The sequence below is a fragment of the Lepidochelys kempii genome, chromosome 17, assembly GCF_965140265.1.
Source record: "Lepidochelys kempii isolate rLepKem1 chromosome 17, rLepKem1.hap2, whole genome shotgun sequence".
NCBI classification, from domain to species: Eukaryota; Metazoa; Chordata; order Testudines; family Cheloniidae; genus Lepidochelys; species Lepidochelys kempii.
In genome coordinates, this window is record NC_133272.1 from 10,490,365 (window position 1) to 10,516,118 (window position 25,754).

Sequence of the window (25,754 nt, forward strand, 5' to 3'; positions counted from 1 at the left end):
TAAATTGACCGATTGTCATTCAACTGCCGACATTCTCCAGAACCTGGAATACCATATATATTAGACATTTTGGGCCAAATTCATCCCTGTCCCAACTCCAGTGATGTCATGAAGTTAGAACCAAAGATGAGTTTGGTGCATCCTGCCACGTTCACCATCAGTGCAATTCTGCCATTCCCCCCACCCCCGCCACCCTCCACCACTACCTATGCCAATGAAAATAAGAACAGTTTTACCTAGAAGGAACAATGATAACAATAACGGTAAGAGATTTTAGTCTCAGAAAGCTTAATTTTTATGAAAGGGAAGCTCTAGACAATTGTTAATAACCATTCCCTCCGTGCTCAAACCTTCTCTCCACGTTCCACATCTGTGCCCATCTTCTCTTGGAGTCAACTCCAGGACAACATTTCAAATGCCCTCAGCACTGCTTGCCCTCCCGCTCACCTGCCCCACCATCCCTTGGGATAAGACAGCCATTCCATGGTCATCCTAAATGGAGATATTAGACGAGTCAGATTGTTTCTAGCTCCTTGAGGGAATCCAAACTGAACAGTATTTTACTTCTTGATGGGATGGCGGGGAAGAAATCTTTGTAGGCCGCAGTCTCTTTTTTGGTATAGCCAAACTCATCTTCTGCATTTAGCAGCCACACTGTTCCACTTTCTCTGTTTTTACTCCAAGCCTTTTGAATTCCTGGGGCTGGATCCATGCTGTTTGCCTTTCTCACCCTTCGAGGGCTTGGGTTTGGCTGAAGGCCTGGTGCTAGTACCTTCTGCTTGCTCCTGGGAATGAAGACAGGAGGGTCTCTGCAGACTTGAGCCCCCAGCAGCACTGTCACTCGGATCAGCCCCTGCTCTGCTAAGGGCCTGGGCTTTGGGGTCAAATTTCTGCCGATGGGGAGCATGGTGCCTTTTAGTGTATAAAAAAAGTGCTGGGTCGGGCATGGGGTCTGCCTCTTCGAAGCTGCTCATCCTCTCCCTCAGGAAGGAATCCTTGATGACTCCCTTGCTACAGGAGCAGTCAGTCACCAGCCTCCGAACTTGAGACTTGTGGATTCGTTTTTTGGGCCTCGTCTCACTGGAAGGCTGCATAGGGAATGGTTTGTCCGGAGGCCTGTCGGAGGAGGGCTTGCCACCTTGCCGGGAGCCATGCAGTTTCTGTTTGGTGGCATGCAGCTGGAAGGAGAGATAAGCAGCAGCCTCCGTCTGCTTCTGCAGCTCCGTGTTAAGGATAGTCACCCGGTGGCTTCTTCTCTTCAGCTCCTCAAGGAATTTCCTCTCCTTGTTCCTGAGGTTGCATCTCAGTGCAGACACCAGGGTCTCCTTATGTCTGAGCTCCTTCCTCAGCTCCAGATTATCCTTCTCCTTCTCATGCAGCTGGGCTTCCATGATCTTGCACTTCTCCTCCAGTTCCCGATCAATGGCATCTAAGGAGAACAGGACAATAATCAGTGTTCAAAATGACATCATCAGTTTGCAGTGAAATGAATTTGAAGGGTGGGGAAGGATTGGACAGGATAGCTCAGGAGATATATGGAGCCCTTCAACTCCTCCTGTAGGCTGCATGCAAACTGAGGGACGTAAACAAAAATTATGCAGGAAGCTGAAATGCTGTCCCATTCCCCTAGTGCAAATGACTCTTTTAAAACCTCAGTTTCATGATTCTTTATTCCATATGTAAATAATTTTCAGTGATAAAAGTAAGGGGATGCTGAACTTGTGTGGAACATAGATAACTCTGGCACTGAAGTAATAACATGTCCCGTGAAACAAGCACTATGTCCCTGACCCCTAATTTAAATGTAATCTTGAGCCAAACACAGCATCCTTTTTCCACCACTACTGTTCTCACTTAAATGTATCATATACACAACTGAAGCCAGAACCTTCGGTCTGCTGATGGTATCTTATGAAGCAAGCCTGCTTGATATGCTGAATACAGTGATATTTTACGAACGGGAGACATTATTCTTTGGCTGTACAAGTTTAATCCTGCGCTTGTGTGTTCTCAGCGCTGACCTTGGAGCAGAGCCCTGCAATGGAGTTTATGGGTCAGGAGAAAAAGAGAAAAAAAAATGCTGAAAAACCATCAGCTAAACTTATTCGAAGGTGTCATTGACCTTTTTCCAGATACTACACAACCTGATTAGAGGGAATGGAGGATGTTAATCCAGGATTAGAGAGGAGCTAGGAGCATGGTCGACTGATAACCTAAGGAGGGAAAAAAATATAAGTAAAAAACCCTCGGCTGTACAGAAATTATGTGCATTTTTTTGCTTTGCTGAAGGGACTGGACCTTTGTACCCAGAGAGATCTGGAGAAACAGCTCTCCATGTCACTATACACCTTCATGCTTCAAAGTTCAAGCCAACTACTAGCTGCTGTTAGGAAGGCTCTTCCTCTCTGGGCAGGTTATTCCATCATTGTCCATTACTGAGATTCCTGCACCTTCCTTTGAAGCATCTGGTTCTGGGCACCATCAGAAACGAGGCACCCTGACTAGCTGGACCATTGGTCTGATCCTCTATGGAAATTCCTATGGTTCTATTAACTGTTCACTGACATGTTGTTTGGTAGTTGTTGTTCTGGGGCTTTTTTTTTTTTTTTTTTTTTGCATTCATGGTTATTTCCCATTATCTCTGAAGGAACTAAAGATTCCCCTCTATCCTCTTATTATTGGGGCTGGGATTTTCAAGAGAGTCTAAGAGATCTAGAAACCTAACGCTAAATAGATTTTGGTGCCTAACTCCATAGGTTCCCCTGAAAATCCCAGCCTGGGTGAACAGGGCTGCTTTCGACACACAGGCAGACCCTCATGGAACAGTCTTATTTTTGTTCTGTTTTGTCTTAAGCATCAGCCTTGCAACGTATCAGGCTGGCTCTCCGTTCTCCTACCCTCATTTTAGGCCAGTGAGTCCAGTGAAACTGATGATGTTGCTTGGCTGTGTACGTGGCGCTTTTGACACCAAAGAAGAGGAAGTCAGATTGTCACCGATCAAGATTCATAAAAAGGGCAGGATATTAAAGAAGAGAGGGAGAGAGATCTTTGTAATAAAAAAATCTAAGAACCAACACACAGCAGTTACTAAAAAATGTTAATGGCGTCTGCCAGTTGTCAGGCTGTAAACATGTTCACAATCTCTAGCAGATGTAATGACATAATGTTCCTTTGTCTCAACTCGCCCTCAGTTACAGTAATGATGGAGGGGCGGGGGAAGAGCGATGGAGTATAAACACAGATCATGAGCCAGTTTCTGCTCCTGAGGGTTGGACGGGTACAATGGAAGGCAGAAATTAACCCACCCTTTGCAAACTCAGAGCCCTGATATTTTAAGGTTCTCCCAGTACCCTTCTGAGCAGTGAACATTTGCCATGGAAGCTGTTAGCAATGTTGAATAATATCATTAGTAATTCGGTACCAGCACAAGGATTCTTTTTCTTGGCAGTTCTAGTCACAACATGAAAGGCCCTGTATCATTTTTCAAAGCACAAGCAGGAGGGGTGATAATCTGCTCCAGGGCTGATCTGAGTGAACACTGTAGGGAGAATTCTCCGCATGTTTGACATTGGCTCTGCAGGTTTTTCACTGGCACTTTGCACTTGTGACAAGTTCCAGGGAAACACCAGGCAGAATCCAGGTCTCTCCTTTCTCACCTCTACCCTCAAACAGGACTCCAGCAAGGCCCCAGATTACTGTAGAATCCAGACGTCCTCAAAGCAGAGGCTGCTCTGAGGTTCACACCCAAAATTTGACTCCTAAACCCATTTCACATCCACTCCGACTGGCTGCCTTCCAGTGAATTTGCCACACCTATGTCAGCTCCTTTATTGATTCAAGCCAAACAGATTTACCAGTAGGGTGCGGCTTGTTCTCTCGAGCATGCAGAGAAAAGAATATGCAGCCTCAAACCTACCGTCCTCCTGAATGACGAGGCAATAGCCAGGAATACCATTTCCAAAACCGGAGTGGGGCAAGGGATAAAAGGTGGTTTAAGGCAGGATTATGATATAAGGCAGGACCTGCATAAACTTACTTTTGCAGCTTACTACATTTGAGGATATAGAAGGAATCAATTCCCATTCCCTGTTTCCCGGTATAAATGATCCAGCTCCATAAATGGGCTATTCGCTGGAAAGGCATTGGACTAGGCTTTCAGAGACCTTGGCTCTTCTGTATGACCTTGGACCCTGGTTCACCTTTTGTCTGGCTTGTCTCTTTAGATTGTAAGAAGTTTAGGGCAAGGTCTGTCTTTTCCTATGTGTTATCTAGCACCTGGCACAATAAACCTGTTTGCTTGGGGCCTCTAAGTGCTACCATAATACAAATAATAACTAGGATCCAGTCCCTAGGGTTAGAGGGGGTGAGAAATCAGTACGTACAGTGCACTGCTGGCTGGAACAGCCTGCGGGCCTGGCCCTAGGGAGGGGGGAGGGCTGTGCCTACATATTGGTGCCCCCACGGTAGCCTAAGTGGCTAACGCAGGAGTGGAGGCAATAAAATAAATAGGAAAGCACGTGGCAGGGGTAAGAGGAGCAGCAGCAGCCTCCTGGGGAGGGGAATGGGAAGAGGGGTCTAAAAAACCGATGCCTGCACCTAGGGCCCTAGGTGATTTTCTCACTTTCTCCACAAACGTATCAGGCTGGCTCTGGTGGGCCGGCAGCTCTATGTGAGAGGATGGTCAAGCACTCGGGGTGGGGGAACAAGTCCATCCAGGGGATGCTGGGCTGGGAGGAAGAGTCTTCCTAGGAGAGGGGAACGGAGAAAGTTTTGGTGGGTCTGGACCCCTAGTGAGCCTTAGCATTGGAAGAGAAGATTGTCTAATAGTCAGAGCAGAGGACTGAGACTATGGAGACCTGGGTCTGTTGCTGGCTGTAATAGCGGCAAGTCACCTGGCTTTTCCATGCCCCAGTTCTTAGCACTCTCATGCCTTTAATCCACCTCTGTATCCTTCTGACCCCAGCTTCACCCTGCCTTGGCCGTCTGTTCTTCATTTTGCTGGCTTTGCTCGGTGAAATCCCTTTTGCTGCCACCTGGCTTTCCCCCCGGGAGAGCTGGTATTCTGTAACCTAGCCTGTGATCATTCTGGGAAGGAAGCAGATGCAGCCCTTTGCCATATCCCCCAGCATTTCAAGTGGCTAAAGTGGAAAGCCATTGGGCACTGCAAATCCCTGTTGAGCCATCCTCACTGCAGCTGCGGGCCCCGCTGAGTCCATGCCAGGCTTGGGCCCCGCCGAGTCCATGCCAGGCTCAGCCCCCGCTTTCCAGCCCAGCCCACCCCAGGGTAGCATCCGTCCCCATCTCTGAGCTCCCCTGAAGCCACGGAGCACACCCAGGGGCAGCTGGAGCCATTGCCCTCCCTAACTCTGCCCCTGCCTATGGTACGCACCGTGCAGAACCTGGGTACCACTGAATGGCACAGGGCTTGAGGGTCAAAGCAGGATGGTCCCACAAAGCCCGGGAGTATTGGGAGGTGTCCCTCACTCTCCTTTGCCCCCACCCTTGCATTAGGCACAATCAAATCATTGCACAATATCTTTATTAAGGATGGTGAGAACGGCCATGGAGCTGCAAACCCACCACACAAACACACAACAGACTCTCACACTCGTCTGTATTCCTATGAAAGATCAACATAAATAGCCACTGTGGCGTGCAGAGATTTACTGAACTAGCCCATTCTCCTTCGGAGTCTCTCCCCTAGTGTCCCGTCCAGTCAAGGTCTGATTGCTGCTATGGCGTGCGCCAAGCACCGGACAGGAGAACCCGCCCTGAAGTGAGCGGATCCCTCAGCATGACAAGCATCTGCTGAGCACCATGGCGTGCTGGGTGTTCCGCGTGTTGTCAGCATTTCTCTCTGTGCCTGTTTGCTCACTGCACAGTCACCCCTGGTTAATAATGCGTAGCCTGTTTGCCTTCTTTCGGTTCCTGTCAGCAACTGACTGCCAGAGCCTTGAAGTGCTGACAGGACTTTTAAAACAGAGATGCTGGAGGTAGCAGCCAGCTTCTCAGTGGCTCCCACCCCAATATTCCCTTCCCACACTTTGTCCTGATGACTGACGGCTTCGCTGCTCGGCCTTCTGTGAGTCATGTCAGAGCTGCCCAAAAAACAGAGCCTGGCTTTACAGGCAGAATGTGAAAGTCTGTGAAGCATGTGGTCTAGCAGACTCAGCCCGCCTCAGTGCCAGGCGCACAGTACTCAAGAGAATAATCAGCGGTTCTCTAATTTCATTGCACTGCGGCCCCCTTCTGACAACAAAAATCACCTCATGACCCCATGAAGGGGGACTGAAGCCTGAGCTCACCTGAGCCTCGCCACCCTGGGTAGGGGATTTAAAGCCCAAGCCCGAGGCAAGGAACCTGTAACCTGAGCCCTGCCACCCAGGGCTGAAGTTCTCGGGCTTTGGCCCCAGGCCCCAGCAAGTCTAATGCCAGCCCTGGCAACCCCATTAAAACGGGATCATGACCCACTTTGGGGTCCCAACCCACACTTTGAGAACTGCTATGATAGTTAGATCTGACCCCTTTTGTGGCTATGGCCTCATCCCCTTGTCTTCTCTGTGTTTCATTTTCCTACCTCCATGGGTGGGGACAATAACATATGGTGTACTGAAAACTGGTAAAATTAAAAGCTATTCCTGGTCCTGCGTGCAGGCTAGAGGGCTCTGTAGGGAAGTGTGTGATCTGGCTCCTCAGCACAGCAGTCAGTCTGCAGAGAGCAGCCTAGAGCAAGGTGGGGTTAGTTATGGTGCATTGCCCTCGGGATCAGCCTGCTTTCTCTCTCTCTCTGCTTTTAGTTTTTGTGTGCTAAATTTCTGGATATTAAGAAATAAAGTAGCATAACGTTGCAACCTTCCAGCAAGAGTATTTTATATTTTTATCTAATTGCTCTGTGTGTATGCCATGGTTATAACATGACACTTACTCATCCAGCTCACAGAGGTGTGGTGATGAAGCTTCATTAGTTAATGTCTGTAAAGCAATTTGGATAATACTTTACATTTCTATAATCCCTTCTGCCTGGTGATCTCAGAGGGTTTTAAAACATTAATGAAATGATGCCTCATAGCACCCCACTGAGGCAGGGAAATGATCACTACTTTACAGATGAGGAAGCTGAGGGACAGAGAGATGAAGCGTTTGCCCAAGGTCATCACGAAGTTTGTGGTGGAACCAAGAATGTCTCAGAAGTGAGCTGTAGCTCACGAAAGCTTATGCTCAAATAAATTGGTTAGTCTCTAAGGTGCCACAAGTCCTCCTTTTCTTTTTGCGGATATGGACTAACACAGCTGCTACTCTGAAATCAGTTCTTTTGACACACACCTAGCCACAGGACCATCTTTCCTTTGCAAAAGCAAAACACGATGTAAGTGAGAAGTATGACCATTTTTATTGTGTATGCGTAAGTCCATTGTTAGGAAAAGATCTTACTTCTACCCTTAGCATCACCTCAGAATACAAGAAAGGTAAGAGAGATTCAAAGACATGAGTGCTCTTATACAGTGTGGGTACAACCTGGAAGGTTCAGAATTGTGATTTGATTTGGACAGGAATCCTGAAGTGCATATGGTCACATGAACCTCTGAATGCTACAAAACTGGGAGGGAAAGTTCCTAAGAACAAGCTGTCTTGTGAGTTATCCTGTCATTTACTGCTTCTGGTTGGTTCAGAAATTTCAACTCTTTTGCGGCAGGTGAGAACCTGACACGGGGAGAAAAACTGAATTACAATGATTAAGGGAGAGGTTGTCAAAAGAGCTCCTCTCTTGAATGGAGTAAGAGCCTAATCATGATGGTAAATGATGTAGAAAATGGTGTGTCCATTCAGCACCATGAAACATTACAGCAGAAAATAAATGATCCAAACTCTCCCAGTGTTTTGGGGCATATGGAGCTGCAGTTTCAGTTATGGGTCATTTCAGATACTGGCAGTCACTCATGCTTTAAATGTTAAGGTAGCCCCACCATTCCAAATATCAATCAAGCCTTGTAGCTTAAAATGTTCTGTTCTTTCCCGCCTATGAATTTGTTGCTCATGAAACTAACTCAAGCCAGGCATAAGTGCAAACTGTTGCCGGGCAAACCTCCACCCCCCAGCTCTACCGGTGTAACTTGCTCTTGACCGAAAAGACCCCACTGTTCCAATGCTAGACCTCTCTCAAACAGGGATTGTGAATCACATGGTGGTTTAGAACACCCCACCTATTTTCACATGGGGTTTGACCAGGATTTGACCCAGGGTCTCTAGAGGGGAAAGGTGAGTGTATTAGCCCCCAAGTGCATCAGCCAGCCCTGGACAGAATTATCACATGACTGTTTTCTTTACAGCACCAAACAGTCTTTTTACTAGTTCCCTACTTGACAGAGGCAGCATTAAGGGAAGACTTGCTAATTAGCAATTGTCTACACTATCGTGTATTCACTGTGGGAGCTATGAAACAAGCACAGTTTGAACTATCACTAATAATAGCAACGATGCAGTATTCACCTCCTTTCCCACCAGGAGCAGCTGCATCAGTGCAGGGGGAGGTCGCTCTGTATGCCTTTCAGGGGAAGGTTGCTCTGTATGACGGCTGCCAGTGGTGGCTTCCCAGGAGGTGTGCTAAATCAGTGCATCTCCTGGGTGTTCAGACCCTGCCCGCTCCCTGTCTGGTTTGCCCATTTTATAGGTTGTTCTGACTGTCTCTAGGCCATGAGGGGTGGTAGGGCATGTAGCCTCTGCTACTATGCCTCTCCCCACATCTAGGCAAACTTTCTGCCACTGCGGTTCTGCTTTCAAATCATAGAGCAACGAAGGGAATGAATTTGGCCAAGTCTATATAAAGAGAGCAACCATCTGCTACTTAAAAGCAGCCACTTCTGGGGTGAAACTCAGCAGCGCTTGTACATGCAGTAATTGTGGACACAGTGTTCGCACACAGCAGTGCATATGGGTGTTTTTGTGGCCCCAAAAGGTCCAACATTCAGTGTTATATTTGCTGCAAAAGACTATAGCCGTGCTAATGGAAGTCACAGTTTTGGAAACCTGAAACGAAAAGGAAAAGAAACAAGAAGCAGCCTGCATGACCTTCACCCTCTCTCCCTAACTGCAAACTCAGCATCAATAAAATGTACGATCCTGAGATGGAACAGGTCTGCCCGAGGCACACGGCCACACAGAATTGTCCCATACCTGACAGAGAAAAATAGCCTGTATGAAGTTTTTTGTAGGCATGGTAATAACTCATTATGGAGCCCGGTGACGTTTTCCTTGCTCAGCAATGCTGCAGCTGGCTTTTGCAAATGGTCACATACAGCAGGGTTTATTCAGGGAGATTTTACTTTTTCGATAATGGGCTTCTGTTGAAAGGGGAGCTTGCTAACACAGGTACTTTGTAATAGGATACAGAATACATGGGGAGTGATCCTCAGCTAGCACCATTCTATCTGGCCTTTGCATCTACATCATCAGCTCAAGTCTCCTCGTGGGTCTGAATCTGATGGCTTCCTACACTGTCAGGCATCACGTAAGGCTTGAACCAGTCTCTGCCATCTCTGTCTACCACACTGTTTGCCAGAATGGCTACCTTTGTGTTTCTATAACTTAACTTGTTTACAAGGATACGTTGTTGGCCTATTGCTCAACCCCCCAACCTGGAGGTTCAGAGAACTGCTTTTCATCTGGTGCCTACCCTTTGGCCTGGCCCTACCAGGGGTCAAAACTCCCACTGGCATATTTCTCATGGTCATTGCCTTCTCACTGCTTCAAGGGGTTGCGCCCAGGGAAGGCCACTCAGGTCAGAGGCAATCAAAATTGTTCCCACCTTTTAGCCTAGGCGAGATAAGGCCTATCCTATCCTAGGCCTGCTGGTTCCTTTCTTTAGATTTGGATGGCTTTCAGTCTATTGTCTAAACATGACAGACAGGCGCAGATCTAAGGGTGGTCGCCATGCACAAATATCTGAAGGAAGGAAACCCCAACGAAGGAGAAGGCGGTACAAAGAAGGGTGACTAGGAGTGATGGGAAAGAGAGGACCATTTAGGCTGAATAGTGTGATGCTGTCTCCAACACTGAAAATCTATCAACCTGTGGAATAGTCTTCACAAGTACGATGGTGGAAGCCTCTTTGCTATAGACGTTTAAAACGTGGCTGGGCAAAGCATTAGGTAATATACTTTGAGGAATAGCCCTGAGGGGTAGGTTGGTTGGTGGGTCTGTCTGTCTCCATCCAGATACACATAATACAAACAGAAAAGGAGTACTTGTGGCACCTTAGAGACTAACCAATTTATTTGAGCATGAGCTTTCGTGAGCTACAGCTCAGAAGTGAGCTGTAGCTCACGAAAGCTCATGCTCAAATAAATTGGTTAGTCTCTAAGGTGCCACAAGTACTCCTTTTCTTTTTGCGAATACAGACTAACACGGCTGTTCCTCTGAAACCTGTCATAATACAAACACTTAGTGAGAGACAGTGATTCCCCGAAGAGTCTAAATCAGTGGTCTCCAACCTTTTTACACCCAAGATCACTTTTTGAATTTAAGGGCAACCCAGGATCTACCCCACCCCTTCCCCAAGGCCCTGCCCCTTCCCCAAAGCCCCACCCCACTCACTCCATCCTCCCCCCCACCCGCATTGCTCACTCTCCCCCATGCTCACTCACTTTCACCAGGGGTTTGGGGTTTGGGAGGGGGTGTGGGCTCTGGGCTGGGGCCGAGGGGTTCGCAATGTGAGAGGGAGCTCTGGGCTGAGCCTGGGGCAGGGGATTGGGGTGCAGGAGGGGGTGAGGGGTGCAAGCTCTGGGAGGGAGTTTGGGTAGAGTAGGGGGCTCCAGGCTGGGGCAGAGTGTTGGGGTGCAGGAGGGGGTATGGGGTGCTGGCTGTGGGAGGGGCATCAGGTCTGGGTCTTGGGGTGCAGAGGGGGTTCGGGGTGCAGGAGGGTGGACGGGATGCTGGCTCCGGGAGGGGGCTCAGGGCTGGGGGTTGGGGTCCAGGAGGAGGTCTGGGGTGCTGGCTCTGGGACGGGGCTCAGGGCTGGGGGTGGGGGTGCAGAGCGGGTTCGGGGTGCGGGAGGGGGTATGTGATGCTGGCTCCGGGAGGGGGCTCAGGGTTGGGGGTTGGGGTGTGGCACTTGCCTCCAGTGGCTCCCGGTCTGCAGTGGAGTGTGGCTGCCGCTAAGGCAGGCTCCCTGCCTACCCCGGCGCCACAAGGCTCCCGGAAGGGGCCAACGCGCCCCTGCAGCCTCCGGGGCACGTGGCTCCGCGCGCAGCCCTCTCTACCAGCACCGCCCCCGCAGCTCCCATTGGCCACGGCTCCCCGTTCCCGGCCAATGGGAGCTGCGGGGGCAATGCTTGCAGGCAGGAGCAGCGTGCAGCCTCACTGCACCGCCGGACATCGCAATCGACTAGGAGATCCTCTAGGATCGATTGCGATCGACCGGTTGGTGACCACTGGTCTAAACAGACAAGACAGACAAAGGGTTGGAGGAAGGAAGTATAGCTCTTTGGGGGAAGGGACCATCTTTTTGTTCTGTGGTTGTACCATGCCTAGCACAATGGGGCCCTGGCCCATGTCTGGAGCTCCTAGGTGCTACCACAATACAAATAATAGTACTTTATAATTCATAATAATTATGATTATCCCCATTTTACTGATGGGAAACAGACACAGGAAGGCCTCAGGCTAGATTCTATGCTGTACCTCTCAGGGTACACTGCCCAGGAGGCCCTGCCCAAGAGGAGTGACGGCAAAGGTGCCCTAATTTATAACAGGATGCCCTGCAGCCCAGAATAGCTGTACTGCCAAGGACTCCAACCACTCCCCGTCCCTGGCAGGCCTGGACCGTGGCAACATGTGAGACAAAGCCTGAGTGTCCACCTGCCCCGCCTCTCAGTTGCTAACCCTCCCTGATCCCTAGCTGATTTCACTGCAAGCCCCAAAAAGCAACCACTCTCTTGTGAAACTGGCCAGTTGTCGAAGGGCTACCTCTCAGTCTGTGCTGGTAAATATGCACGGGCTTGTTTAAGTCGTTCATAATCAATATCCACCTTTTACGATTTGCTTTATGGCCTCCTCTCTTAAGTGTCTGCTGTGGAGAAAAATACTTTATAATGAGATATTAAGGGAGGTGGTTGCATCTGGTAATTATTACATAAATGGCATTTGAAGAGCAATTATTTGATGGCATCTTAATTTAGGTTGTTGCCCCATAAATATAGTGAGCAGCACTATATTTGCTGCTCACAAGCAGCTGAAGTGCTGGATGCGAGGAAGAGCTGTGTGGGTGGTACTCATGGAAATTAGGTACCCCATGCGGGCACACTCGATGAGTCAGCCACCGATCGCACCTATGACGCAGCAAAACAGATCTGACGATGTACATTTGCATCCAAGAATCCTGTGGAGGCAGCAGCCCAGTCTGACAGCTCCTGTCTGCCTCATGTCAAGTATTTGAGCGCTACGGAGCCGTTTGGGTGTGATGTGGAAGCTACGTCAGTCTTCCTTTGCAAGAAGGACATGTGTAATCCGCTTAGTCTGGGCTGCGCTGGCAGTCAAATGCCAGCTACTGATGGGAGTGGCTGGCTCGGTTTAGCAGCTTTGTTCCTCCCACCGGGAGACTGAAACTTGGGAGAAGGGGTCAGGAGAGGAAAGGGGCTGGGTTTACGACTTCCAGGAGCAACAGTCCTGGTGACGATGAAAGGCCTTTAAATTCTGCAGTGAAGAGGCAAGGAGCATTAGCATTCTGGAAACGCAAAGCAGGGGGTGGGGCTTGCACCCAACCCGCTGAATCCTCACCCTCCACTCAGCAAACTTGGGAACGTTCAGATCTGCAGCTAAACTTTGCAAACTGCCTGATTTCCCTGGATATGGACTCCCTCTACTGAGGACGATGGGAGCTCAGAGCCCTCAGCACCTTGCAAAAGCCTATCATATGTGCATATCAGCACCTCCTAATGTTTATGGCCATCTGTACTGTTTTCCAGAGGTGCTGAGCAAACCCAACACCTATTGGAACTCAGTCCCCTTCAGGAATCAGGCCCCGAGCTCTCATGTGTGTCAGCCAGCAACCGCCTGCCTTCTGTTCAGTTTTGTGGGCTCTCATTCGCTGAGAACTGTAGGTTGCTTCAAAGCCCTGTACTGCGGCATGTTTGCTTTTTCTCACAGCAGCAAGCACCCAAGGGGGGTTGGAACTGCCCAGGCACTGTAGAGGGTTGGAACGAATAGCAATGGACAGGAGTGGGACAACCGAGTCCAGCAGAGTAGCTCATCACTAAGAGGCAGAGGAAGTGGCAGACCTCTTAAGGTTAGCAGGACTAGGCGCCACTGGGGACTATACCTGAATCTGCATCCACACGGGGCTTAGGCAGTCCCTACCTTTCTGAGAACAGAGAGTAACAATGCAGCCACAGGTCTCAAAGCGCTTCCCCCAGGGTGGACCAAGTTTCATTATCCCCATTTATAAAACGCAGCTCAGGGTGGTCAAGTGATTTGCCCCAGTTCACCCAGCGGGTCAAATCTGGGAGCAGAACCCTGCTCCCAGGACTTCCAGCCCTGTGCTCCATGCACTGGGAAAAGCATGGTTCTCGCAGGGCCACTACTGCTGGCACGGGCTGTTTGAATAGGGGCTCCCCAGCTAACTCGCTTTGCCTTGCTGCCCAGCCCCGCACAACGCCGTGTGGTTAACTGGACATAGCCACATAGTGCCCCCTGCTGGTCAGATGGTGTCTGAGACCTAGGCAGCCTCCCTGGCCAGTTGCACCTCTCATCGAGCAGATGTCAAGTAGGGTGACCAGATGTCCCGATTTTATAGGGACAGTCCCGATTTTTGGGTCTTTTTCTTATATAGGCTTCTATTACCCCCCAACCCCTGTCCGATTTTTCACATTTGCTGTCTAGTCACCCTAATGTCAAGAGAGCTGCTATTCAAAAGGAGGAGAAAGGAGTCAGAAAGGGGGAGGGATGGAGGACAAAAAGATAAGGACAAATATATATTGAAAGTCTTTCCTTTTTGTGGGATTCAAGAGTCTGAAATCAGACCTTTGCCATTCTTTATACTGTAGAAAAATACAGCTATCACAGGACTCTTTGTGTGTGCTTCTAATGGGCACGAGGTCTTTCCTTCTTTCTTTCTTATCTTGTTTTTATCGTATCTATCTTTCTGCCTATCTGGGCTGGCTGCCTGCCTGTGTTTCTTGTGTCATACATGCAATCTGCCTGCCTGCCTGCCTATCACACTTCACCCTGATATCTCCTCTCTGGCAGGTCACATTGTGCTGCCTGGTGTTTTATGAAGGGTAGACAGAGAAAAACCCAAGGGAGGTAACTGTCCTGAATGTGCAGGGGAGACCTTTGGAGACAACAGTGGAGTTTGGACTCTGTGACCCATACAGTCCTTGGCCTTTTCGTTGACCCTGCCAACCAGGGGACCAATTAGGGATCGCTGCAGTGGGGGTTTGTAGTGGATTTGAATTGGACCAAGACCTAACAATCTCATTTCACACAGACCACTCAACAGACACCAGACTAACTTTCTGGTCCCTTCTGGCCTAGGGTGCATTCAGACCAGCAACCCACATTCTGGAATCTGCAGTCCCTCACCATCCCCCCACATCAGCCTGGAAGGGATTCTGCTGCACAATCCCAGTGGCAGAAGAAATTATTCAAGCTTTAGACAGAGCTTGGGTCCAATTCTCAGCACTTCTGCATTTCTGTAGAGACATTCAGCATAGCTCCTTGTCAATATTAACTTGTAGAAGGCAAATATCGTTACATGTATTTTACTCAGCGGTAAACAGACATATAGAAGGATTAAAGGCCCAATCCTGGACCAGTGAAATCAATAGGAGCTTGGGCATCGAATTTCAGGGGGAGACGGATCAGGCTCTAAGGCTAGAATTTTCACAAGAGCTCAGCACACTGGAAATACATTAGGTGCTGCTAAGGTCTTTTGCAAATCTGGGGAAAAGTTGCACAGTGTAAACTGTGGACGCTAGACACTTTTGAAAATCTGGCCCTTACTTAGGTGCCCAGATGGAAGATGAGGTCGTATGAAAATCTGCCTTCAATTGTGGGTGCTGAGCACTTGAAAATCTGACCCTGAGCTCTTTTGAAAATTTGTCTCCACACGACTTTCCCCACCTAGAGTAGTAAGTCTGTAGTAGACCTAAAACTGGGAACAGAAACCAGGAGTCCTTCCTAGTGCCCCGTCCACTGTTCTGATCACTGGAAAGCACTTCCTATAATTATTTTGTGTATAATCCCAGGTCTGATCCACAGAAGCTGTCACTCGCCGACCCCTCCCTAGCCTTTTTCACATCAGAGCCCTCGTCAGGAAGAGAGAGGCGTGTGGCTTCATTAGTCAGGTGATATAGACAGTCATCCCTGTTATTTCAGAAATACATTTTTAATGGCAGATTTTTGAAAAACCTGCTTCTCCATCTTTGCTGCTATTGGTCACAACAGTCCGTGATAATGTCCGCCTTCGAATGGAGACCTGGAAGGGTTCTTGTCAGAGCCCTTGGGCAAGGGACAAAGCCGTTCCAACTCCACCTGTACACATAATCTGTTGCATATACTGCAGTTTGGAACAGTAATTGTGCCAAATCAATAGAACTGCAACCCTCAGTGGGACAGGATAGCGCAAGGGAATGGTAATGTGCTATGAAACCCTTCCTGGATAGCTTAGAAGCTCAGCTTCAGCCTAGGTGGGTAGTGACTGGAGGTGGTTGACGTTTTTCACACAAAAGGATTTTTTTGTTGGAAAATGGCCTGTTTGGGGAAATGGTCTTGAAATGTTCTGTTTTTCCAGAAATTTTTCATTATATTGTTTTTTGACGTTTTTATCAGAATTTTTTGCACTCAATGTGATTTTCAGGAAAGGATTTTGGTGTTTGAGCACTAAGGAGTCATTCAGGTGTGATATGGGAGTTCTGTCCTTGTTCCCTTGCAAGGAGGATGTGTGTAAAATAGTTTAAAATGTTCACCGAATATGTTGCGAAAATGGATCTGTTTTGAACAGAAATAGAAGCAACCTTGGCATTTGGAAAGGGTTAGCAAAATTGTTTTCCTGTTTTTTGACCAGCTTTAATCAGGACTGAAAGTTATTGATGTCTGATGAGTGGTTGGTGGCCTGCATGGGTTTGATAATCTTAGATCACTTCCATATGGACAGGGGTCTAGGTTACAAAATCATCCTCCCAAACAGGAGCAGTTAGCTGTCTCAGCAGTGAAGCCAAATGAACGTATGACTAGATAAATCATATACGCCTGCAACATTTTGAGGATCTGGATCTACAGCCCTGATCCAATAGCTCCAAAAATACAGGTCTCTATGCACTGAGTTGAAAGATTATACCCTTAGCTGGTAGCAGTAACAGTTCCTTTGTTCTCTCTGTAGACCAGCTGCTAGAGAAAAACACTTAACAGTCACAAAGCTGGTGTATTACACTCCAACCCCTAAAATTAGCCTCTCCAGGTTACGGTTGAATCCTGTTGTCAGGCAGTGTGTGGATGCTTGAAGTGTTCCTTCCTACATCAGCCTTGTTGTTCTCGGCCCATCTGTCAAGTCCCAAACCACATGAAAAAGCTTTTGATCTTACCTTGCTGGTGAGTTTCCAGTTCCTTTGTCTCAAGGTCATGGGTCAGATCTAGAAGACAAAGCAAACAGCCATCAAAAGAAAATGTATCATTCTGGCAGACTCTGCTCTTCGCATTTACTCATCATCATGTTTAATGCTTTAAAAAGTGGATTGCTGGATGGCTTGTAATTTATAATGGCTCTTGATGGTGTCTCTTAGACTGAGCCCAAACCGTCATGACAAATGTTTCTGTCTCAGAGAATTCAGTGACATGCTGATGTGGAAATAGATATTTCTTGCTAGATGGAGAGTATTAGTATATTATCAAGCAGCCATGTAGCTTTTACATTCTGAATGACAAGTCTCCCCCATGTGTAACCAACATAATAATTACAGATGCTGCCCCATCAGCTGCAGTGATGGAGCAACCGGTAATTGTTTAGCATGGCAATGCCTCTTTTTAAAAACGGAGTCGCTGGAGCATTCAGTTGAACCATTTTAGGTGCTTATTTAAGCCAGGACAAAGAGCAGAGCAAGTGAAGTGAAAACAGAGCAGAGTGTAAACTGCCTACTGAAGGATCTCATAATTTACTCTGACTGACTCTTTCTGTCTGTCTGCCTCTTGCTCTGCATATTCTGAAAGCAGAGCACTCTTGTCTCCTGTACTAGAGACTGTAATAAGGATGTTGTCGGCACTCTTCTGGCATTGTCCAGCTTTTAAATCCTGTCACCCAAGGTAGCTTGGATAGTATATGTGACATCTACCAATTAAGCATCCAAGTTCTCAGCCACTGGGCTTCCATTCTGATGATGAAATGCTTGTAAGTGAATATCCGTATGTAATGGTCACCATCATGGGCTGTCACCACAGTGGGGTTGCACTTGAGACCCCCAGCACTAAACGTGTAACCCTCTACTAGTTGAGATTAAGGAAATGCCCTGATCCTCAAAGGTATTTAGGCACCTAACTCCTTTAGTTGGTAGTTGTACTAGACTCATACCTGCTATGGATCATCCATGGGAATGGTGTGTGAAATACAAAATGAGCAGCGGATTACACTTGCTTGGGCTGTGCTGGCTGAGTTCTGAACTGGTCTCTGAAATGCAGAGAGCTCTCCTGCTTGTGTAGTTGAATTAAACTGTCTTCACAAAGCAGCTGCTAACCAGTTTGCTTCTGGACTCTTACCCTTTGCTCTAAAAACAACATGCATATCCTTGACCCATGCTCCTGTCTTATCTTTCATATCATAAAGATATATAAATATAATGAACGTACAACATGCTTTTTAGGTTTACGTTACTGAAATCCCATGATTGAACAGAGGAAAGATATTTTGCAATCACAAAACGTTGCTAGCAGCGTTTTAATATTCAGAGATGAGACATATCAGGGCTGCACGCTATAGACATTATGATAATGATCTAACAGTTATCTATGGAGCCGAGCCCTGATCCTGCTTGCATCCATGCTGAGGGGAGCAGGAGCAGGCCCATTATGTGAAGCTGATATATAACAGTAAACTCAAAAGATGAATAAAAGCCTCTGAGAGTTTGTTTCACTGCATTTTTAAATGACTTGGCACCTGGACCTTATATTAAATCCATTCCTTTCTGCTGATGAATAATGGGGCATACCGGCAATCGAAAGAGGATAGTGTGTGAGCACAGGGGTGGTGTGTAAATTTGAGTGCAATGAAGGGGGGTCAGTCTGTGGGGAGAGAATGCGGCAGCAGCTGGGTTCAAACCCTTTGGTTTACAATAGTTTCAGAGGTAGAAGCAGAGTCTGATACAGAGGAAGCTGGCTAGGAAGCTGGGACCCGATTCAGTTTCTCTTTTTAGCAGATCAAGGTGAAATGCTGCTCGCTATAAAGCTGTTGGGAATTTTGGCGTTGCCTCCTTTGGGACCAGACTTTGGCTCTTCATTTACAAGGGAAGTGATGAATTCGAGTTGCTTTCCCTTTCTCCAATGGGAAAAGGGAGACAGAAGCTTTCGATTCTGGTCAGCTGGCCTTTTGCAGCGGGCTGTGTCTTCCCAAGCCTGGGAGCACTCAGACCTGCTGCTGGGGCTGGTAGGCCGAACTCTACTGCCATGTTAGGGCCCAGCCCTGCAAACGGCTGAGCGCATCCGGAAAGATACTGAGGGACCTCAACCCCTTTTGCGGTTAGTCGGAGATGAGGATGCTCAGCAAATTGCTGGAGGGACTCTACAGCTGGCAGGATCAGGCCATGCCATTGTCAGGCATACTAGAGTGAATCTATTGACTGGGCAGCATCCAGCCTGCGGGACAGGAGTTTCACCGAGCTTTGTGCTTATCATCCCTTGTCATTTGCAGGGGAGAGGAGGCCTGATCCACCTGTCGTTTATACCCATTTTACACTAATGTAGTGCCAGGACCTTCTAAAGAGCTTCTCCTGATTCATCCTGGAGGCAAGGTCATGTCTACACTGCAATCTGAGGTGTGATGGCAGCTTGGGTAGACATGCCCCTGCTAGCATTGCTAAAAATAGCCACGTAGACACAGCAGTGCAGGCCTCAGCAATGCAAGCAGGTCTCCGGGGTTGCAGCCATGCTTGTACAGACTGTGCCGAAGCCCGTGCCGCCGCATCTACCCTGCTGTTTTTAGCAATGCCGGCGCTGATATGTCTGCCTGCGCTCCAGACACGCCCGGGAATGCAGCATAGACACAGCCAACGTGGGCATGTCTACACTGCACCTGGAATGAGCCTCCCAGCCGGGGGAAACAGACTTCGCTTTAACGCTGCAACTTGGGCTGCAGCACGGGGCCTCAAGCCCTTCCCACCCGCCCTCTGAGGCTTCAGAGCCCGAGCTGCAGCCTGAGCAGCAATGTCTGCACAGCGATTTTTAACACACGAGTGTGAGCTCGGCTAACGCAAGCCTGTCGGCCCAGGCTGAGCAGTTCATTCCCAATGAGAAGAGAATTAGGCCCAAAGAATCTTATTCCTGCCCTTACCTCGGCTCCCGGTTCACCAAGCCACCATCCTCTCGTCATAGAAATGTCTCATAAAGACTCATTTCTTCCCTGACACCCGCAAAAGGGAGTTTGCAATAATATATTAAGACAAATTCTTAGTAACGTCTGCCTCAGGGCTTCCCAAAGTGTCCTGTCTTGTAGCAACTGGAAGCTCTTTGGGGCAGGCTCTATATTGATTTCGTGTTGGTACAGTGAGTTTCCTTTTTTTCAAATTTTCTCTTTGGGACCAATGGATAAAAGGAATTAGAGAGATATTCATCCTAGTGAGCAGAAAGATGCTCTCTGTGTTTGGGACTCAGGAGAGCTGGTTTCAATACATAACTCTGCCACAGACTTCCGGCACGACCTTGAGCCAGTCATTTAATCTTTCTGGCCCAGATCCTCAAAGGTATTTAGGCTCCTGACTTCCATTGAGGATCTGGGTCTCTGATGGGGTGACTGCCCTACAGAGAACTAGAAGGGGTTAAGATGGCCAGCAGACCAATTAACTCCACAGGCTTCACCTGGAGGAAGAGCCATGGAGCAGGGAACTAATTAGAAGCAGGTTCAGCTGTGTAGCCACAGGAGGGGTCTGTAAAGAACCAAGCAGCTGGTAACAGATGGAGGCTGCTGAGAAAGGCAGACGGTAATAGTTCCTGTGAAGAGGGTTTTGGTGCTGTTATACCCAGAAAGAGAGAAGGGGAACCACGTGTGGTGAGAAGCAGTCCCTGGAAGGAGCAGTGAGGGCTGAGAGAGGAAAGCACAGAACTGCTGAGTTGGAGGTCCCTGGACTGGAACCCAGAGTCAGGCTGGGCCTGGGTTCCCTACCAGCTGCGGAGGGAGTGGTGCCATGGGGCAGCGAGAGGGACTTTGCTACCTTGGAAGGGGGAACACTGAGTGGCCTGGCTCCAGCGCTGAGTCACGAAGCCCATGCTGCAGTTTTTGGAACGAGAGATGGGCTGCAGACCAGAGGGAGAGACTGAGCAATAGCGTGTGAACCCTGGAAGTGGGTGTTGACCTCAAGAGCTAATCCCTAGAGCGAGCAGGAGGAGGCACCAGACCAGTGGTGAGTGGTGCTGTCTGCGATGGCCTCATTTCCCAGTCTGTAATAGGGGGATAATCCTAATTCCTTTTGCCTACCCGTAGGGTTTGTCAACCATGGAAGTTTTGCTGCTTTCACTTTGCCTGCATAGATACAGCAGCAGAAATTACGCCATACTCTAGACAGATTTAACGCTAATCTAAAAGGGGCTTATAGCTTGTTCTAGTTCAGGTAGCAAAATAAGACAAACCAGTATAAGGCACCTGTAACAGGGCAGCCTGCCCCTTTCAGCTCCAGTTCTGCCCCGCTACCCTGTAGCGAGGTGCAGCAGGGCCAGATTTAGGGGCAGGTGACCCGGGTGCAGGGCTTAGAGGGTGCCGGGCTTGGGGTGCTGTGTTTGTTGTTAGGGACAAAAGGGTCCATAGAACGTCTGAGGTAACGTGTTCCAGGTATTCTGTATGTGGATTCATTTTTCGCTGACCTCCTAGAATGTTCTGGACCTTTGTAGAATCTCCTGAGGTATGTCAAAATTTGACAAATTGGGGGGGGGGGGGGGCACCAAAGATGCTCCTTGCCTGGGGTACCATTTGGTCGAGGGCTGGCCCTGGGTGCAGGGGCTGGGATTTCTACAAAGAGGCCCAGCATTTGAGGGTTAACTGGGAGACAAGTGGACAGGCTGCTCCTATGGAGATGGAGGGGCAGAAGCCTAGGTGAGGGCCAGGGGGCTGTCTGAGGACTGTGGCCACCCAGATGGCTTTGTAGAAGATTGGGGCCTCGACTGGAGGGTGGTGTGGCTCAGAGCCTGGATACCTGTGGTGGGCGTTGAGACAGGCTGACAAGAAAAGATGCTGGATTGAAGATCCTCTGTTTTGTGGGTCTGTTAGGCTTGGCTGGAGTAGCCAAAGATAGTTGTGGGGAAGCTGAGGTGGCGTGCTGCAACGCGAGGCCCGGCTGTGAGGGGATGCTCAGAGATGGTAAGTGTTGGAACAGGACCTTTATATTAGTATCAGTGTGTCTGTGCTACGGGTTGTATTGGTATAACTATAGTGGTAAAAATAACCCCCCTCCTCCCCAACTGACTTATACTGGTATAACTCTTCTAGTATAGTATCAGAGGGGGAGGTGTGTTAGTATCAGAGGGGGAGGTGTATCCACAAAAACAACAAGGAGTCAGGTGGTGCCTTAAAGATGAACAGATTTATTTGGGCATAAGCTTTTGTGGGGCGGGGGGAGAAAAACCCATGTCCAAATAAATCTTAGTCTTCAAGCTGCCACCGGACTCCTCATTGTTCTTCTAGTATAGTCTCTAATCTGTCTCGCCTACCTTGATCAGAAAAGCTTTTTGGGTAAGCACTGTCTATGTACAATGGGGCTCCAATTTCTCTAGGGGCTACTGTACTTCAAATACTCATTGTTGTATTAACAATACTGTGAATAACGCAAACATCGATATGGGCAAACATCAACAATGTTGAAGATAGTATTGGGGTTTTGTTTTTAATGATCATGCAAGCCTAAGCGTTTGTTGTCAAAATGAAGTGCGGCCACAGATTAGAAAGTGTGAGTGAACAAACGAAGCCCAAACAATTTGGCTTGGAGACTTTTAGAGCCTGCCAAATAGTTAGATATCCTGTAACAATGAGAAGATGCTGATCATGACTCCTTTGGAGACGATGGGGACTGAGAGGCTGCGTCGCAGCTCGTCCACATGGTGCGTTAGTGTGTGCTAGCTGGGGGTGTAGATTCTAGTCTGCGCTCCCGTGTCGTGCACTAACTGGCCTGCGTGGACCCTGTTGGTGTTCGCTGGAAGTTCCCTAGTGCGCGTTAATGTAGCCCTGTTTGAAATGGGGTGCTCTCCGTGTGCAATAGGGAACTAGTCATGCATATCGGCAGGGTCCACCTGGGCCACCCAGTGTTCACCAGCATGTTGCGCATGAATGCATCATGTAGATGAGCCCTTACTCGAATGGGAAAGACCAACTGTACTTTCTCCTTAACCATGAAAACCAACAAGACTTATTATTTTATGCAAAACTGCTGTGATTATGTCAGTCACCCCCAGAAATATGTCATTATTGTTCCATGGGGAGTTTTATTCCTGGTTTGCTTTATCAGGCTGTTCCTTGTTCTCCCACACAGACAGCTATATCACCAGCTGGATTAACCGTTTGTTAATATTTCGTAGATGAGACCCATAGGATTTTGCTTTAAGTTACACCAGTGCAAATCCAGAAACACACCACTTACATCAACAGGATTACACCAATGCAGAGAGCAGAATCTGACTGTCTCTCTCTGTCAGCATTCCCCCCCCCACACTGACATAGAATAGTATCTACGCAGTGCAACGTGTTTAAGAATGACGAGGTCTTTCTACAGCAGGAGTAGCACTTTTGTCCTTTCTTTGTTCTAGCCATTGCCTGTTGTCTGCCAGCAGCGTGCTGTCTCTCTTCCTGTCACTTAGGGAACACCTTTACAAAACAATCCTACAGCATTCCTGGGCATCCCAGATTAGACCGCAGGCTTTTCCAAGTGGGAGCTTTTAATGTGCCCTCACAATGGGGCCCTGATTTTGGCTGGAAACTCTAAATGCTACTGGAATAAAAATAATAGTCCAATAAAAGTAGAGGAGAGATTCTCACCCCCCATCCCAAGTGCCTCTGCTATAAAGAGGCTGCAAGTAGCCTGGGAGTTTTCCTTTAGTGTAGGGCTGCTGTCAGTGGCCCTAGGCTGCCCCCCCTTCCCCCCCAGTGTCTCAGCAGCGCTTGCTGAGATGGAAATTCTGGGTTGTGACACAGCTCATAGACAGCATCAGAAGGCTGCTGTAAATCAGAACAGCCAATAGCTGCTCTAACTTGTGCAGAGGGCTGCACTAGGCCCAGACTCCAGAGTAAAAGAAAAAGTGGCATAAAGTCTCCCTTCCCTGCCCACCTGGACTGTGTTTTCTGTGCTGCATCTCCTGAAAGCATACAACCAGATCCTGCGCCACCTCTCCAGGCAGGATGTTCTTTTCCTAGGCCCTGCCCCTGGCTCCCAATAGTCTGACTCTAATAATGCTTCAAGCAATTGTATTCAGATCAAATGCCTCCTGTGCTATAAAATCCTATACTCTTACTGATCTATTAACAATAAATTTGGGAAGCTTGGGTAATCCCGGCTGTCTGTCTTGTCTGAGATATATTTTTTTTTTAAATTATTTTAAGGGAAGGGTCCTGCATGTTGTTTGCCTACCAGTAATTCACAGAACCCCCTGCAGTTGTTTTCCACCTGGGCACTAATCAACACACCAGTACTTTGCTAATAATTCTGCTGACAGTTTGCTTTTGGATCTCATTTGCCCATATGCTGTTCATGATGACGGGACAGTTATTCACATCATGTGGCATCACCAGCAACACATACTGGATAGGAAACCTATCACCATTTGGTGAGGAGTGTAATTTCTTGATATTATGTGGGTGCCGCAGGGTCATGACTGTTACAGGCAAGCCAAACTTTCAAAAGTAGCCACTAATTTTGGATGCTCAGTTCAAGAAAGAAATTAGAATGCAGGGGATTTTCACACAATTTTCTACACAGTCCAGGCTCGTTACAGGGATGCCCCCAAAGCAAATTCCCACATCCAAATGCCTCTCAAACTTGCGGGGATTTGGAATTAGAACCTGACTCCAGACCCAGGTTTTCTCCTCTATCTTAGATACTTACGTGGCCTCCATTGCCATAGTGCCTCACAACACCACTATGAAGTAGGGCAGTGCTGTTGTTCCTATTTCTCAGAAGGGGAATTGAGATCAAGACTCAGTGTCTTGCTAGAGATCACACAGGAAGTTTTTGTGGTAGGAACAGAGAAATGAGCCCAGGTCTCTCAAACCCCAAACCAGCTCCCTAGCCACAGGAACATCCTTCCTCTCTTCTGCCTGGTTTCTATTTCTGTAAGAGATCTGCACGTGCCCAGACGTTGAGGCTGGTGTGTATGCGCTGAAATCTGAACCAAATTTTGGTGCTCAGGCTCATTTCTAGATAACGTTGCACACCAAGTTAAAGTACTGTTGTAAGGGGCGGTGGGGGAAAGGAAACTCCTCTCTGAAAGCTTCTTTGGAGAAAGGAAGGCCCTCCAGAATCACTGTTTAAAGGGGGCCTTTATGTCTTATGGGTGGATTAAAGCTAAAGGGGCCTGGATCCATCAAAACTTTGGGGACTCCTAAATAGACTCTACATCCCAGATATATCTAATGGACCTGGGGTTTCCTTCCAAATGTAGTAGCCCAGCTAACACACCCCCATCTCAGCAGACCAGCAACTGACAGCCTCAACTGACAGCATGTCCTATTGATCTGCCTCTTGCAACTTCTTTGTCATTGCCTCCTGCTGCCTCAAGTCTGGTGGCCCAAATCCCAGGCATTCTAACTTAATTTGCCACTGCACGTTCCCCTCCATCCTGTTCCTCTAAAGCCTGGTGGCATCACAGCAGAGCCGTCTTAAGTGCACCAACCACATAGTGTCCAATACTTGGCAACCCATGGACTTGTTTGCATGGCAGCCTATAGTCTTGCTTCACAGGTGCTGAGCCACAGGAATTAGACTTGGACACAGCACTGCTACAGAATGGTTATGAGCTAGGAGAGCCTACGGTTGAAATGCCAAGCATTTTGCACTGCTTCAGAATCCCTGTATCTAGTAACTCCTAACAGGGAGTAGGTCAGGGAGACAGAGATGGGGGGTGGGGAGGATCTAGTGCTCTGAGCACAGGAAGAGGAGCCAGGTGCTCCTAAATCCTCAGCCTGGCTCTGGCACTCCCTCCATCTGTAGCCTTGGAAAAGTCACTTAACCTCTCTGCCTTAGTTTCTCCCACATGCAAAATGAGGGCTGTCTGTACCTACGTCACAGGGCTGTGGAGTTCATGTTTGTGGAGCGTTTTGAAGCATGAAAAAGCATGGCATCAGAGCTAAGTATTTTCACTAAGAAAAGCAAAACCAGCATCAAGTGCAGCTTATTGTGACTCCTGGGTCTTGTCATGCTGTTTACCGGGAGCAGAGACGTGCAGGGAGTGTGCTTTATGCAGTCACACCACAGCTCAGTCTTCAGTCACCGGGCAATCGGGGCAGCCCCAGAGGTGGTTACATAGGGAGGCCGTGCTAGCAGCAAAGAGCATTGCAAGATGGAGAATGGGGGGGAAAAAAAAACCCC

The 25,754-nt window shown here is 48.3% G+C and overlaps 1 protein-coding gene across 1 annotated transcript in view; it reads right to left on the reverse strand.

The window, feature by feature from the left end:
* Window positions 1-271: 271 nt before the first annotated feature.
* Window positions 272-25,754, reverse strand: part of CCDC92B (coiled-coil domain containing 92B) — a 45,572-nt gene continuing 20,089 nt past the window's right edge. Inside the window, exons 3-4 of the mRNA XM_073315631.1 lie at window positions 16,575-16,622; window positions 272-1,429 (exon numbers count right to left, since the gene is read on the reverse strand). Of these exons, the coding sequence (XP_073171732.1) occupies window positions 675-1,429; window positions 16,575-16,622 (803 nt within the window). The 3' untranslated portion in view covers window positions 272-674. The remainder of the gene's footprint in view (window positions 1,430-16,574; window positions 16,623-25,754) is intronic.